The sequence below is a fragment of the Oncorhynchus keta genome, chromosome 17 (genome assembly GCF_023373465.1).
Source record: "Oncorhynchus keta strain PuntledgeMale-10-30-2019 chromosome 17, Oket_V2, whole genome shotgun sequence".
Lineage (NCBI taxonomy): Eukaryota > Metazoa > Chordata > Actinopteri > Salmoniformes > Salmonidae > Oncorhynchus > Oncorhynchus keta.
The window spans coordinates 43,407,058-43,422,588 of record NC_068437.1 but is presented as its reverse complement, the minus strand read 5'-3'; the positions used below and the strand labels follow the sequence as shown (position 1 = coordinate 43,422,588).

At 43.2% G+C, this 15,531-nt stretch overlaps 1 protein-coding gene across 13 annotated transcripts in view; it reads left to right on the top strand.

Annotated features, from left to right (window-relative positions):
* Positions 1–15,531, top strand: part of ppfibp2b (PPFIA binding protein 2b) — a 95,944-nt gene that overhangs the window by 67,678 nt on the left and 12,735 nt on the right. For 8 of the 13 annotated variants that reach the window (XM_052466119.1, XM_052466117.1, XM_052466112.1 and 5 more), the window contains 11 exons: positions 7,114–7,225; positions 7,583–7,615; positions 8,140–8,201; positions 9,059–9,134; positions 9,425–9,531; positions 9,790–9,857; positions 10,192–10,266; positions 10,605–10,665; positions 10,946–10,981; positions 11,358–11,496; positions 12,802–12,937. In XM_052466119.1, coding sequence (XP_052322079.1) covers positions 7,114–7,225; positions 7,583–7,615; positions 8,140–8,201; positions 9,059–9,134; positions 9,425–9,531; positions 9,790–9,857; positions 10,192–10,266; positions 10,605–10,665; positions 10,946–10,981; positions 11,358–11,496; positions 12,802–12,937 — 905 coding nt within the window. The remainder of the gene's footprint in view (positions 1–7,113; positions 7,226–7,582; positions 7,616–8,139; positions 8,202–9,058; positions 9,135–9,424; positions 9,532–9,789; positions 9,858–10,191; positions 10,267–10,604; positions 10,666–10,945; positions 10,982–11,357; positions 11,497–12,801; positions 12,938–15,531) is intronic. The other 5 variants (XM_052466124.1, XM_052466120.1, XM_052466118.1 and 2 more) reach the window with 2 other exon arrangements.

Here is a 15,531-nt window from a genome sequence, read left to right as displayed (position 1 = left end):
AATGAGATCCTCAGACCCCTTGTGCCTTGTGAGACCATATGCTGGTGCGGTTGGCCCTGGGTTCCTCCTAATGCAAGACAATGCATAAGAATATAATAATAAGAATATTTCATTCATTCAGATCTAGGATGTGTTATTTTAGTGTTCCCTTTATTTTTTTGAGCAGTGTAATATATATATATATATATACATTTGTTTTCTATATCTATGGGGAGAATGAGAAAAATATATATAAAAACAAACAAATAGGGAAGAGCGAGACCAACGAACAATGCTTTTAACATTGACTCGATCTGACAGCTCACTCTTACTCCCCCGTTCTCTCCGACCAAGAACTAATAATACAGAACATAGCATGCTCCAATTGCTATCTGTTATTCAATGTACGGGTTCTGCAGAAGTGAGGTGAAGGGGGTTGAGGGGGGCGATACGTACATGTCTCAGGCTGCAGACAGACTGCCATGTTTAGAAGATCTATCTATACGCTGTGCTCATCCAGAGGAGACGGCTCACAAGTGTTTGTTTGTGTGGGTGTGAATGGTAGATGATCGACTCTGAGACTTCCAACCATTGAGTTCACTGACCAAGTGCATGACCCTCAATAGGAGTCTCTGTGGTCATTGACTACCATCCACAGGCTTCAGGCAGTTAAGCCAGAAAGGTCCTAGGCAGGCAGGCAGGCAAACAATCACCATACTGACCTCCATGCTTACCCATATTTTATTATTGGATTAGTGAGGTTCCCTTTTTAATGTGCATGTGGTCTATTGGGTTTGTACCAGGGGTTGGAACCGGTTCAGGGTACAGAACCGAACAAACTTTTTTTAGGAACAGAATCCGAACCGGGAACAAAAGTGATCTATACTGTTCCAGAAGTGTTTTAAAAACATGGGAACTGGATAATAACGTTATTTACGTTCCGTGCATTTTCTTCAGTCTCACAAACTCAAGGCGCCTATGCAAAGCACTCACTCTGTCACTCAGAAATGTATTCCAGTGTCTGAAAATCTTTGCCAGTGTGTGTGCATGTGTAGGCAATCTGCCCCTCCCCTTCCCGAAGCTTAGGCTACTGTAGTCTACTGACATTAAGCGTGATTCATAAATTAGGGAGAGATTTTTAATTTGAGAAGAATGGATTCCATTTTTCAATGCTAGTTATGGATACTATAGTTATCATATTTCACATTCGATTTATGAACTACAAAAAGGTAAGACGTGTTTTTAATTCTGGTGCCGCTCTGCACACACAAGCTTGTTAGCTAGCTCTGGTCCAACTTTAAGCCAGCCCTCAGAAGTTCAAAGACATTCAAAGTTCCTCCATAGAAGCCACTCCTCTGTAGGTATAATTCTGCGGGTCTAATTCAGATATTGTATTTCATAACAATGCCCAGCAAGCCAAGCCCTCTCTCGCTCTCTTCCACCCGCAAAATTTGGCTCCCAGCTCGCAATTAGGAATCGGACCAGAAGTGGCCAGAACTGATTGAATTGGCCCGGAATCGGGTGTCAGACTCGGCCCGGAATCAAAATTAATGACTGCCCAGAATCGCCGACCGGAATTTGCCGGCATCTTACCAGAATCCCGATGCAAATTTAAACAAATGTATACAAAATTACCTGGATTTAGTCATTTTAAACATGACTATTATACATCTTATCCATAGAAATTATACCCATTCACAAAAAAAACATCTTGTGTCAGAGGAAACACCATACACCTGGTGACCATGTCAGCGTGCATGCACCCAGCCCGCCACAGGGGTCGCTACAGCGCGATAGGACAAGGACATCCCGGCTGGTCAAATCCTCTCAAAACTCAGACAACACTGGGCAAATTGTGCGTCGCCTCATAGGTCTCCCGGTCGTGGCCGGCATGGGTCTCAAACCAGCATCTGTAGAAACTCAGTATGCACTGTGATGCAGTATCTTAAACCACTGCACCACTTGCGAGTTTCCATCCACAAAGTTTTTATTGCCTTGCACAGTATCAAAATACTAAAATACTACACAGGACTCTTAAAGAATTTAACTTAAATGTTAATTGTATTTTCTAATACAGAAACAATGAGGAAAATATGGAAAAAATAAATAAATAATGAAAGGTTAATTATATAAAGCAGCCCGTGTAATCATCTGCCAGAGAGTCGGCCCAATCAGCCCGAGCCCCAAGTAATACATTAGGGACAGATAACTCACACCGGAATCGGCCCGAACTTAATCCCCGCATTCTAGCCATTATTAATACTGCAGAAGGCTGCCCAGACTCGGGCCATATGTGACTCTACGGCTGAGTGTGACTGTCATCCGAGTGCCCCGACTCTCATCCGTAATCGGCCCAGATTCACTGTGCTAGCTGGGCTGCCTATGCTAAAACAACTATAGCTTTCCTACGCCATAGCAAGCTGCCCCATCCGCACTGATTGGTGAAGTCATTTAATGTTGAGCTAATGTAAAAAAATATATATATGTATTTCAGAGGTTTAGAAAGGAACAATATACATCTGTTGTTTTTGGGGGGTTCGAACAAGTTCAAAACTTTATTTTGCAGGTCAAAACAGTAAAATGGAACAAAAAATGGTTCTGTTCTACATGATTGAACTAAAATAATTTCAGTTTCAACCGCTGATTTGTACTGCAGTGGTGACGTGTACTGCTCTCATCCAGCCTCATTCTCCATTTCTGTCTACTACTGCACCTTATTCCAAGCCCCATTGCTCAACCCTTAACCCATTGTGTTACTAGATAAGGATTGCTGCCCATGTCTGTGTGGATAGTTACCTAGTGTTTAATGTTTTTTATTGACTTCATACTGAATTGATCAGTATTTGTTTGTCCTCCCTATGACACTAAGGACCTAATCAGGAATTATGCACCACACCCCTCTCATGATTTTCCTAATTGAGGAAGACATCATTGCCCTGTCACCTTGGAACTACAGTGGGGTCTGAAATTATTGGCGGCCTTGATAAAGATGAGCAATAATGACTGTATAAAATAAATAATTCAAATTATGAGCTACACTACATGACCAAAAGTATTGCTTGTCGAACGTCTCATTCCAAAATCATGGGCATTGATGTAGAGTTTGTCCCCCCTTTGCTGCTATAACAGCCACTCGTCTGGGAAGGCTTTCCACTAGATGTTGAAACATTCCATTCAGCCACAAGAGCATTAGCGAGGTCGGGAACTGATGTTTTGGCGATTAGGCCTGGTTCGCAGTCGGCATTCCAATTCATCCCAAAGGTTTTCGATGGGGTTAGGGTCAGGGCTCTGTGTTCTTCCACACCGATCTCAACAAACCATTTCTGTATGTACCTCGCTTTGTGCACGGGGGCATTGTCATGCTGAAACAGGAAAGGGCCTTCCCCAAACTGTTGCCACAAAATGGAAGCACAAACTCGGCTAGAATGTCATTTTTGCTATAGCGTTAACTGGAACTAAGGGGCCTAGCCTAAATGATGAAAAGCAGCCCCAGACCATTATTCCTCCTCCACCAAACTTTACAGTTGGCACTATGCATTGGGGCAGGTTGCGTTTTCCTGGCATCCGCCAAACCCAGATTCATCCGTCGGGTTGCCAGATGGTGAAGAGTGATTAATTACTCCAGAGAAAGCTTTTCCACTGAGTCCAATATCGGCAAGCTTTACACCACTCCAACCAACGCTTGGCATTGCGCATAGTGATCTTAGGCTTGTGTGCGGCTGCTCGGCCATGGAAACCCATTTCATGAAGCTCCCAATAAACAGTTCCTGTGCTGATGTTGCATCCAGAGGCAATTTGGAACTCGGTAGTGAGTGTTGCAACCGAGGACAGACGATTTTTACATGCTACACGCTTCAGCACTCGCAAGTCCCATTGCATTTCAGTTCATTTTGAGTTTGTTTCAGATGATTCTGTGCCAAATAGAAATGAATGGTAAATAATGTCTAATTGTGTAACTTTTTAAAATTGATTTACCTAGGCAACTCAGTTGAGAACAAATTCTTATATAAAATGGTGGCCTACCACAGCAAACCCAGGTCAATTGTGTGCTGCCCTATGGGCCTCCCAATCACAGCCAGATGTGATACAGCATGGATATGAACGAGGGACTGTGGTGATACCTCTTGCATTGAGATGCCGTGCCTTAGACCTCTGCGCCACTCAGAAGCCCTTTTATTGTAAATAAGAATATAATGTTTTTAAACACTTCTACATTAATGTTGATGCTACCATGATTATGGATACTCCTGAATGAATCGTGAATAATGATGAGTGAGAAAGTTACAAAGTTACAGTGGGTCAGAGATCATACCCACAATACATGCTAACCTCCCTGTTATTGGTAATGGTAAGAAGTTAGCAATCTCTTTCGCTGAGCGATTGTATTAGTATAAAATAACATACAATGAGTGTACAAAACATTTAAGAACACCTTCCTAATATTGAATTGCATCCTCTTTTGCCCTCAGAACAGCCTCAATTTGTCAGGGCATAGACTCTACAAGGTGTTAAAGTTCCACAGGAATGCTGGCCCATGTTGACTCCAATGCTTCCCACAGTTGTGACAAGTTGGCTGGATATCTTTTGGATGGTGGACCATTCTTGATATATACAGAAAACCTGCAGCGTTGACTCACTTAAACCGGTGCGGATTTAGATAAGGGATCATAGCTTTCACCTGGTTTCACCTGGTCAATCTAAACTCAGTTAAAAAAGAAACGTCCTCTCACTGTCAACAGCGTTTATTTTCAGCAAACTTAACATGTGTAAATATTTGTATGAACATAAGATTCAACAAGGGAGACATAAACTGCACAAGTTCCACAGACATGTGACTAACAGAAATGGAATAATGTGTCTGTGAACAAAGGGGGGTCAAAATCAAAAGTAACAGGCCACCAGCTGCATTAAGTACTGCAGTGCATCTCATCCTCATGGACTGCACCGGGTTTGCCAGTTCTTGCTGTGAGATGTTACCCCACTCTTCCACCAAGGCACCTGCAAGTTCCCGGACAATTCCTGGGGGAAAGGCCCTAGCCCTCACCCTCCGATCTAACAGGTCCCAGATGTGCTCAATGGGATTGAGATCCGGGCTCATAGCTGGCCATGGCAGAACACTGACATTCCTGTCTTGCAGGAAATCACATGCAGAACGGGCAGTATGGCTGGTGGCATTGTCATGCTGGAGGGTCATGTCAGGATGAGACTGCAAGAAGGGTACCACATGAGGGAGGAGGATGTCTTCCCTGTAATGCACAGCGTTGGGATTGCCTGCAATGACAACAAGCTCAGTCCGATGATGCTGTGACACACCGCCCCAGACCATGACGATAAACGCAAATCCGACCATCACACCTGGTGAGACAAAAATTGCGACTTGTCACTGAAGAGCACTTTTTGCCAGTCCTGTTGAGTCCAGCGACTGTGGGTTTGTGCCCATAGGCAACATTGTTGCCTGTGATGTCTGGTGAGGACCTGCCTTACAACAGGCCTACAAGCCCTCAGTCCAGCCTCTTTCGGCCTATTGCTGGCAGTCTAAGCACCGATGAAGGGATTGTGCGTTCCTGGTGTAACTCTGGCAATTGTTGTTGCCATTCTGTACCTGTCCCACAGGTGTGATGTTCGGACGTACCGATCCTTTGTAGGTGTTGTTACATGTGGTCTGCCACTGCGAGGATGATCAGCTGTACGTCCTGTCTCCTTGTAGCGCTGTCTTAGGAGTCTCAAAGTACGGACATTGCCATTTATTTCCCTGGCCACATCTTCATGCCTCATTGCAGCATTACTAAGGCACGTTCACACAGATGAGCAGGGACCCTTGGCATCTTTATTTAGGTGTTTTTCCAGAGTCAGTAGAAAGGTCTTTTTAGTGTCCTAAGTTTTCATAACTGTGACCTCAATTGCCTACCATGTGTAAGCTGTTAGTGTTTTAACGACCGTTCCACAGGTGCATGTTCATTAATTGTTTATGAGTCATTGAACGAGCATGGGGAACAGTGTTCAAACCCTTTACAATAAAGACCTGTGAAGTCATTTCGATTTTTAGGATTTATCTTTGAAAGACAGGGACCTGAACAAGGGACATTTCTTTTTTTGCTGAGTTTGTCATGGAAAGAGCAGATGTTTGTACATGTTTGTACACTGTAATGTTTGTACACTCAGTGTAATTTCCCCCCAAAAATGTGTCTACAATATAACTCAGTATTTTAATGATTTATTTTATACAGTCATTATTGCTCATCTTTCTCAAGGGTGTCAATAATTTCAGGCCCCACTGTATATCTGTAGGAGACTACGGGCTCTATTCCATCCGCATCGCAGAAGTTCAGCTTTACAGCTTGATTTAAATGTAAAGGCAATGTTCCCACTTTAGTGGAGACTTTATTCAGGATAAACACTGCATATGTAATCTCAATCAGAAGTTACCTTTACATTTCTATCACGTAAACTGTAACGCTTCAGCTTTACAGACTGATGTCATTATCAAATCAAAGTTTATTGGTCGTGTACACAGATGTTGTTATCGCAGGTGCAGCAAAATGCTTATGTTTCTAGCTCCAACAGTGCAGTAATACCTAGCAATAATAAACAAAACACACGTATTAAAAATAAAATAAAAACAATTCAAGAATATCAGAACAAGCAACATCTATACACATAGTGGTGTGTATAGACGGTATGGACAGTATATGAATAGAAAAGGTTTGTACAGCAATAGTTATGGGATGAGCCATGACTAGAATACAGTATATACATATTTACATTTACATTTAAGTCATTTAGCAGACGCTCTTATCCAGTGGGTAAAATAATATTTAACCTTTTATTAAAGTGACCAGTGTTCTATGACTCTATGTACATAGGGCAGAAGTTTCGAAAGCATAGGGTAGAGTACCTAGTGGTAGCTGGCTAGTAACACTGACTAAAGTTCAGAGCAGTGTTGACTGTTTAACAGTCTGATGACCTGGAGATAGAAGCTTTTTATCAGTGTCTCGATCCCAGATTTGATGCACGTGTCAGTCTCCATCCTCTATATGGTAACGTGGTGAACAAAGCCGTGGCTCAGGTGGCTGTGGTTGTAGACATGCAGTATTGACTTGGATCACTCCATTGACCGTGACCCTCTCTCTACAGGTGGAGATAGCAGACGTACAGCAGATACTGGCTTCCAAAGACTCTGAGATCGAGGGCCTTCAGAGCCAGCTGGTCTCCAGAGGCCCAATGACCAATGAGAATCCAGAGAGGGGTAACCTTACCTGTCAAACACACGTCATACATCATCAGTAACAAACACCAGGGGACTGACACTTGAATGCATAGGGTCATTAATACAGTGGGTCCACCTCCAAACTAAATATCATCCACTAATGCTTATTCTACTGTCAGAGCAGGGGGGAACTTTGAACATTGACATTTGATAATACGAACTAATGATACCAATTGAACCCAAGTTATTGTTGTTTCGAGATCGAATTTGACATTAAGCTAGTCAACTGCATGTGTGATGTCAGGTATGGTGCCTCGTTCAAATAATACCTAACAAATGCCTTCGCTCTGCCCCCTCCACTGTTGTTTATTTACTCTATGCTGCCCCCTGCTGTAGTGGAGGTCTTTAGGAGACTGCTGACAGACCAATGTAAGGCTCTAGTCTGACTAAGCTTGTGTAATTGTGGTCCTGGTGCAATTCTGCTCTGCCGTCACTGCCTCTCTGTTCTGCTGTCTAATCCACGCTGGCATACTGTCATGTCTGTCACACCCATTCCATCAGCCCTGGCAGCTACAAAGGGGAGGAGGGGAGGGAAGCTCTGACACATATTCCTCACACTCATGAGAACAGTCACTCCTCTTTCCCATAGGGCTGTTCATTTAGCTCTCGTTTTGTCACCTATGAAGCTAAGGTCACTAGGCCAAACATATGAGCCCTGTTCTCTTTCAGAATTTAAAGGTGCAATCTGCAAGATTTAGGATAAAGCTGGCCAATTGTCATTTCATTTAATGACATACCCATTGAAAAATATAACTAGAAATGCCTCATGAGCTCATGACTACAACTTGATTCAGGGGTGGACGGGGACCAGAAAAAAGCCCTTAAACCAGCTCTTTTTTTTCGATTATTACTCTCGTGATTCACAAAAATATATATATTTTTTCATTTTTCAGACCAAGAATTCCAAAGGTTGAAAATGGGGATGGAGTCGTTGTTAGCGGCAAATGATGAGAAAGTATGTTTTAAAAACTGAATAGTGTGTATATTGTGTTATTTAGCTGATAATGCCCGATAAGCCGGTGTTTGGAGGATATGTTCGTTGAGGGTGAGCAAACCGTGCCAATATATCCTCCAAACACTGGCTTCGAGGGCATTATCACTTTTAAACAGGTTACCAACATATTCAAATAATGATTTACATATTTTCATTAAAACTGTTATTTTGAATAATTTATTCATACTATTTCATCCTTCCACAAGATATAGTTCCAACACAAATCTAGGGTTGCTACCCAAGCCGGCTGGTCGTTCGTTCTATTGGTTCAGTTGCCAGAGACACGACCCAGTCGTTCAGTCTTTTTATTCTATATCTATGGACTCGACCCAGTTGTTCGTTCTAAATGTTCCAGTGCCACACTGCCTGGCAATGTTCTTATCCCTTGCTAGCTAACCAACTACAGCTAACTTACAGTCACGTCAAACATCAAAAAGAATAACAACAGTAGCTGCATTTGCATTTAAGCTGTTTTCTAGTGACATTTATTTGGATACATCCATAACAATGAGTTAATGAGGCGCGATTTTGCGTGGCATAAAAATGTGCTCTCTCGTCAGGACACTGTTGTTCAGAGGAACTAGCCAACAACACAGCTAACACAATCACTGGATTGCGCAGTCAGATGGAACAGAGTAAATAGGAATTTTAACGTCATAAATTTAGCCGGTGGTAACTTGTGGAATAGACACCGGCTGGAATGCGGTTTTAACCAATCAGCATTCAGGATGAGACCCACCATTGAATTAACATATTGTAATTTGTTGACGTTGTACAAAGTGAAGGTATGTTATTGAAGTCCTCTCTATTTGTGTCAGGACCGTCACATAGAGGAGCTCACTGTTCTCCTGAGACAGTACAGGAAGATGAAGGAGGTGATGGCCCTCGCACAAGGTAATACACACTCACTGCATATACACACTCACTGCTTTTATACTGGGCACACTCACTGCTTATACACACACACTCTCAGAGGTACTAAACATTCAAGTATTTTTTAAACAAGCTTTGTAAATAATTCAAAGAATGTTGAAGATGGTATGCATTGAATGATAATGCTTAGGGGTCGTAGCATTGCATTACGTGTGTGCGTGTGTGTGTGTGTGTGTGTGTGTGTGTGTGTGTGTGTGTGTGTGTGTGTGTGTGTGTGTGTGTGTGTGTGTTTGTGTGTTGCATGTGTTTAGTGACCAGTGATAAGCTCCTTGTTGGAAGCAGTGAGGAGGAACTGAGTGGGAGTCTGAAGAGGAGAGCTCTCACACATAAAGCTCATTCAGACATCATCCGTTCAGAGGTAAGAGACCTCTACGTGCTCCTCCTCTGGGAACCACTAAACACAGTACTACTACAACCTGTATTTCTCAAGTACTCAGTGCTTGTGCCTGCCTACTCTTACATATTTTCATAGAATAGACCTAAAGCACTGAGTAGTAGTACACCCCCATGCCTCTGCGTTCACATACCATGGCAGTGTATTAGCAGACTGTTCAGTGTGCATACCCAGTTCCTCGTGGTCTAAAGTTTGTCCTCTGTGTGATCTCTCCCTACTCAGATGTCTTCCAGGTGCTCCTCTCCTCTGTTAAGGTCTTCCTCATCCTTCCAGAAAGAGCTGAACTCTAGGTAAGCAAACAAACAAAAAACACTGACTCAACACACATGGAGGAAGAATTCACCAACAGCTTTGTATTGTTGTTGCTGCTGTTAAAATGACATGTACTTAGGAGAGGGTGACCAAATGTGCATGAAGGGCATATGTAACCCTGGACACCCACACACTTGCAAGCACTTTCTCTCTCACACACACACACACACACACACACACACACACACACACACACACACACACACACACACACACACACACACACACACACACACACACACACACACCTTTTGCTCCAGCCGTGCTCCCTCAAGTTTACTGTGTTCTACTGGACCTGTCCCTCTGCCACAGTAACCAGACCTCCCTGGAGACGTCCACGGTGATGGTCTCCCCGAGCGATGCTGGCTGCTTCCACAACGGACAATGGCAAGTAGAACTGAGGCTGCATGGGTGTGACACCCAGGCTGCTCTTTGTTTTGGTTGTCTTTTAATTAGGGGCCCGCTAAAGTGGCTGTGAGTGACCCTGTCACTGTGATGTCCCCGCCTGGCACAAACAGCCCTCTCAGACCCCTTCTCCTGTAGAGCCCAGCCTGTCACATCACATTACCCACAATCCCTTCTGGGAGGTAGTGCCACAGACCACGAAAAGCACCAACTAAGAGTTTCCAACTCTTAATTCTACTGTACTGAACCCGTAACTCAAATTAAAATACTTTACTCTTGTAGTGCAAGTTGGGTTTCAATGTTGTTGTTTTTCTCAATAGGTCCCAACCACAGATGCTTTCAAGCAGCCTGGAGGAGTTACAAAGCAGATCGTTACCAAAGGTTTCATGATTTTGCTGTGTTTTGATTGAACTTTAAGACTAATATATCCATGTTAGACATGCAGCATGTGCTTCATTTGTATTTGACCAAACACATTAGAAAACGTTATGCGTGCTCTAACAACAATACATAACCAATACGCTTCTGATGGCTGTTAACCTAACAAAAAGTGATAAACACATAGTGCATTCTCACACTTTTGTTGTTTAGTTGATACTGTCAATACATCAGTCTACTAACAGTGTGTGTCTTCTCTTCATGCACGGTCCCCCTCCTGTAGCATGTAGTGGGTCAACCAGTTGAAGCGGTTTCAGAGGTATTTTCCACTGAATGATCTCACCAGAGCTGCTAACCCTTAACCTCTCACAAGCTGACTTTATCCTGGCTGACCTGAACAGAGCCAAGGGTTGACCTGAAACTGTCAAATGTAGTAGCGATCATACTCTCAATGCCTCTAAGGCTTATGAAACTAGCCTTTTGTCTGTTGTTTCTTGAACACTTGTGACTCCAATGGCAATCCAATTGAATTTACAGTGATATTGTCATGAAAGGGAAAAATATCAATCTGATTCTTGTGTTCTGTAATGTACAGTAGTAGCAGTTCAACTGAAATCAAATGTCAACAGATGCCATTTAATTTCATTTTGAATAGACTCGTGACTTGCCTGTATCCATGGTTCCCCCACTTACAGAATCGGCACATGGAAATGAACAAATATCAGACCCTACCAGGGAAGCTATCTCGACCTGACATGAATGGGGATCAAGAGCAGTATGCCACACCAGTCCAGCTGTCCCCTGACGATAGCGAGGACAGTGAGTTGAACCTAAGTAAGTTACATCTTAAAACACTGCTACTTGTGTTTTTATCAAACAGCCTACTAGAATGTTTCAAACAACAAATAACAAAATCTTCATAGGGTGTATACTATAAATAAATAATTATAAACGAGTTGGTTCAAGCCCTCAATGCTGATTGGCTGACAATAAAAAACATGTATTTTGACTGCTCTAGTTACTTAGGTAACCAGTTTATATAGCAATAAGGCAACTTGGGGGTTTGTGATATATGGCCATTATACCACGGCTAAGGGCTGTGTCCAGGCACTCCGCGTAGCGTTGTGCATAAGAACAGCCCTTAGCCTTAGTATATTGGCCATATAGCACACCCCCTCAGGCCTTATTGCTTAAATACACTTCTATGGTTTGTTACAACAATGACACTGTTTCACTATTCTCTCATACTGTGGTTGGTTTGTACTGGGGCAGCTATTCTCTGCATTCTCTCTCACTCTGAACTAATCTTTCACTTGGTTTGCTGCTGTTCTGTTTCTCCTGTCCTCTTTTTTTGCTTTGCTTTCTGTTTGTGTTATGGCTGAAGACCGCTGCAGGAGTGCCAGCGCTCCAGCTTTAGGTACCATGCTACTACTCTGGCAGAAGCCCCATGCATGTCAAAGCACCAAGCCCCTGTTTTCACTATGGATTAAAGTTATGACTAAACTCCAGCCTGTGCTGGAGGGTGTAAGACCCTCAGTGAGTCAGAGAGAGGCGTCTCGGATTATGCCTGACCCCTCCCAAAGCTGACTACCCTCAAAAGCAGGGCTACTTAGGCGATGTCATGTGCGGCGAGGGTTGCTTGCACAGACCTTGTCTGAACTGGAATAACCATCCACTGTAAACAACTATAGATGCAACATGATAACCCATTTGCCTCAGGCTGTAATTTAATTTCCCTGTGTGAAATAGTTTTATTGAATATGCAAAAGAGGAATTTGTCTTCACAGATTTGAATTGGCATCCGCTAAGAAAGCGTTTAAATTGCATTAAGCACTCTGTATAAAAACTTTGTGACATCTGCGGATGTAAAAATGGCTTTATAAATACTGAAAATGTTGGAGCGCACAAACAATGTTAATGCTTTCCTGTTTCACTTCACACTGGGCTAACCTTTGGCATGAAATGTGAAATGTGTGGGTCCTGCATAGACCTTAAATGTAGGCCCTAAAGAATGAAATAAATACAGTGTCCCTTAACCTTTGCATGACTTACTTTCATGAAGAGAACAATAGGGAAATGATTGAAACATTTTGAAATAGTAGTACAGTACTTATTTAACATAATCTCCTGCTCTCATAGGAAAGTCGGAGAGACTGGATGAGTCCACGCAGTCGGACCTGTCCCCCCTGTCATCTGGAGTGGACTCAGGAAAGCAGTCTCCTGTCTCCCCAGAGAACAAGAAGAACCACCTGGGCATCAAGAAACTCTGGGGGAAGTGAGTACCTGTACAGAAGAGACACACACGTACACAGGAAGGGCACACTGCTGAATATCTATTTAGAGATATTAATTCAGATACTAATGGTACTACTCCAAATCCGTAAACACGGGCACCCTCATAGATGTCATCCTAACTAACTCACCCTCCAAATACACCTCTGCTGTTTTCAATCAAGATCTCAGCGATCATTGCCTGCATTCGCAATGGGTCAGCGGTCAAACAGCCTCCACTCATCACTGTCAAACGCTCCTTAAAACACTTCTGCGAACAGGCCTTTCTAATTGACCTGGTCGGGGTATCCTGTAATGACATTGACCTCATCCCGTCAGTAGAGGTTATTCTTTAAAAGTGCCTTCCTCGCCATTTTAAATAAGCATGCTCCATTCAAAAAAATGTAGAACTAGGAATAGATATAGTCCTTGGTTCACTCCAGACCTGTCTGCCCTTGATCAGCACAAAAACATCCTGTGGCGTTCAGCATTAGCATCGTATAGCCCCCTGATATGCAACTTTTCAGGGAAGTTAGGAACAAATATACACAGGCAGTTAGGAAAGCTAAGGCTAGCTTTTTCAAATAAAAATTGGCATCCTGTAGTACTAACTCTAAAAAGTTCTGGGACACTGTAAAGTCCATGGAGAATAAGAGCACCTCCTCCCAGCTGCCCACTGCTCTGAGGCTAGGAAACACTGTCACCACCGATAAATCCATTATAATTGAGAATTTCAATAAGCATTTCTCTACGGCTGGCCATGCTTTCCAAAATCTGGACCCCTACAAATCAGCTGGGCTAGACAATCTGGACCCTCTCTTACTAAAATTATCTGCCGAAATTGGTGCAACTCCTATTACTAGCCTGTTCAACCTCTCTTTCGTATCGTCTGAGATTTCCAAAGAATAGAAAGCTGCCGCGGTCATCCGCCTCTTCAAAGGGGTAGACACTCTAGACCCAAACTGCTACAGACCTATATCTATCCTACCCCCTATCCTATCCTACGACATCATAACCGCCATCGATAAGAGACATTACTACTGTGCAGCCGTATTCATCGACCTGGTCAAGGCTTTCGACCCTGTCAATCACCACATTCTTATTGGCAGACTCGACAGCCTTGGTTTCTCAAGTGATTGCCTCGCCTGGTTTACCAACTACTTCTCTGATAGAGTCCAGTATGTCAAATCAGAGGGCCTGTTGTCCGGACCTCTGGCTGTCTCTATGGGGGTCCCACAGGGTTCAATCCTCGGGCCGACTCTCTTCTCTGTATACATCAATGATTTTGCTCTTGCTGCTGGTGATTCTCTGGTACACCTCTACGCAGACGACACCATTCTGTATACTTCTGGCCCCTCTTTGGACACTGTGTTAACTAACCTCCAGTAGAGCTTCAATGCCATAAAACTCGCCTTCCGTGGCCTCCAACTGCTCTTAATCGCAGGGAAACTAAATGCATGCTTTTCAACCGCACCTGCTCGCCTGTCCAGCATCACTACTCTTGACTTAGAATACGTGGACAACTACAAATACCTAGGTGTCTGGTTAGACTGCAAACTCTCCTTCCAGACTCTCATTAAACATCTCCAATCCAAAATTAAAACTAGAAATGGCTTCCTATTTCGCAGCAAAGCATCCTTCACTCATGCTGCCTAACATACCCTCGTAAAACTGACCATCCTACCGATCCTCTACTTTGGTGATGTCATCTATAAAATAGCCTCCAACACTCTACTCATCAAACTGGATGCAGTCTATCACAGTGCCATCCGTTTTGTCACCAAATCCCCATACACTACCCACCATTGCGACCTGTACGCTCTCATTGGTTGGCCCTCACTTCATACTCGTCGCCAAACCCACTGGCTACAGGTTACCTACAAGTCTCTGCTTGGTAAATCCCCACCTTGTCTCAGCTCACTGGTCACCATAGCAGCACCCACTCGTAGCACACGCTCCAGCAGGTATATCTCAATGGTCACCCCCAAAGCCAATTCTTCCTTTGGTCGTCTTTCCTTCCAGTTCTCTGCTGCCAATGACTGGAACAAACTGCAAAAATCTCTGAAGCTGGAGACTCATATCTCCCTCACTTGCTTTAAGCACCAGCTGTCAGAGCAGCTCACAGATCACTGTACCTGTACATAGCCCATCTATCTACCTACCTCATCCCCATACAGTATTTATTTATTTATCTTGCTCCTTTGCACCTCAGTATCTCTACTTGCACATTCATCTTCTGCACATCTACCATTCCAGTGTTTAATTGCTATATTGTAATTAATTCGCCACCATGGCCTATTTATTGCCTTAACTCCCTTATCTTACCTAATTTTCACTCACTGTATATAGACTTTTTGTTTTATTTTGTTCTACTATATTATTGACTGTATGTTTTGTTTATTCCATGTGTAACTCTGTGTTGTTGTATGTGTCGAATTGCTATGCATTATCTTGGTCAGGTAGCAGTTGCAAATGAGAACTTGTTCTCAACTAGGCTACCTGGTTAAATAAATGTGAAATGAATAAATAAAATGAAGTCATCCTGGGTAGAGGAGGTGGCCTTGCAAAGGTACTGTGTAATTCTTAGTGAATGACTAA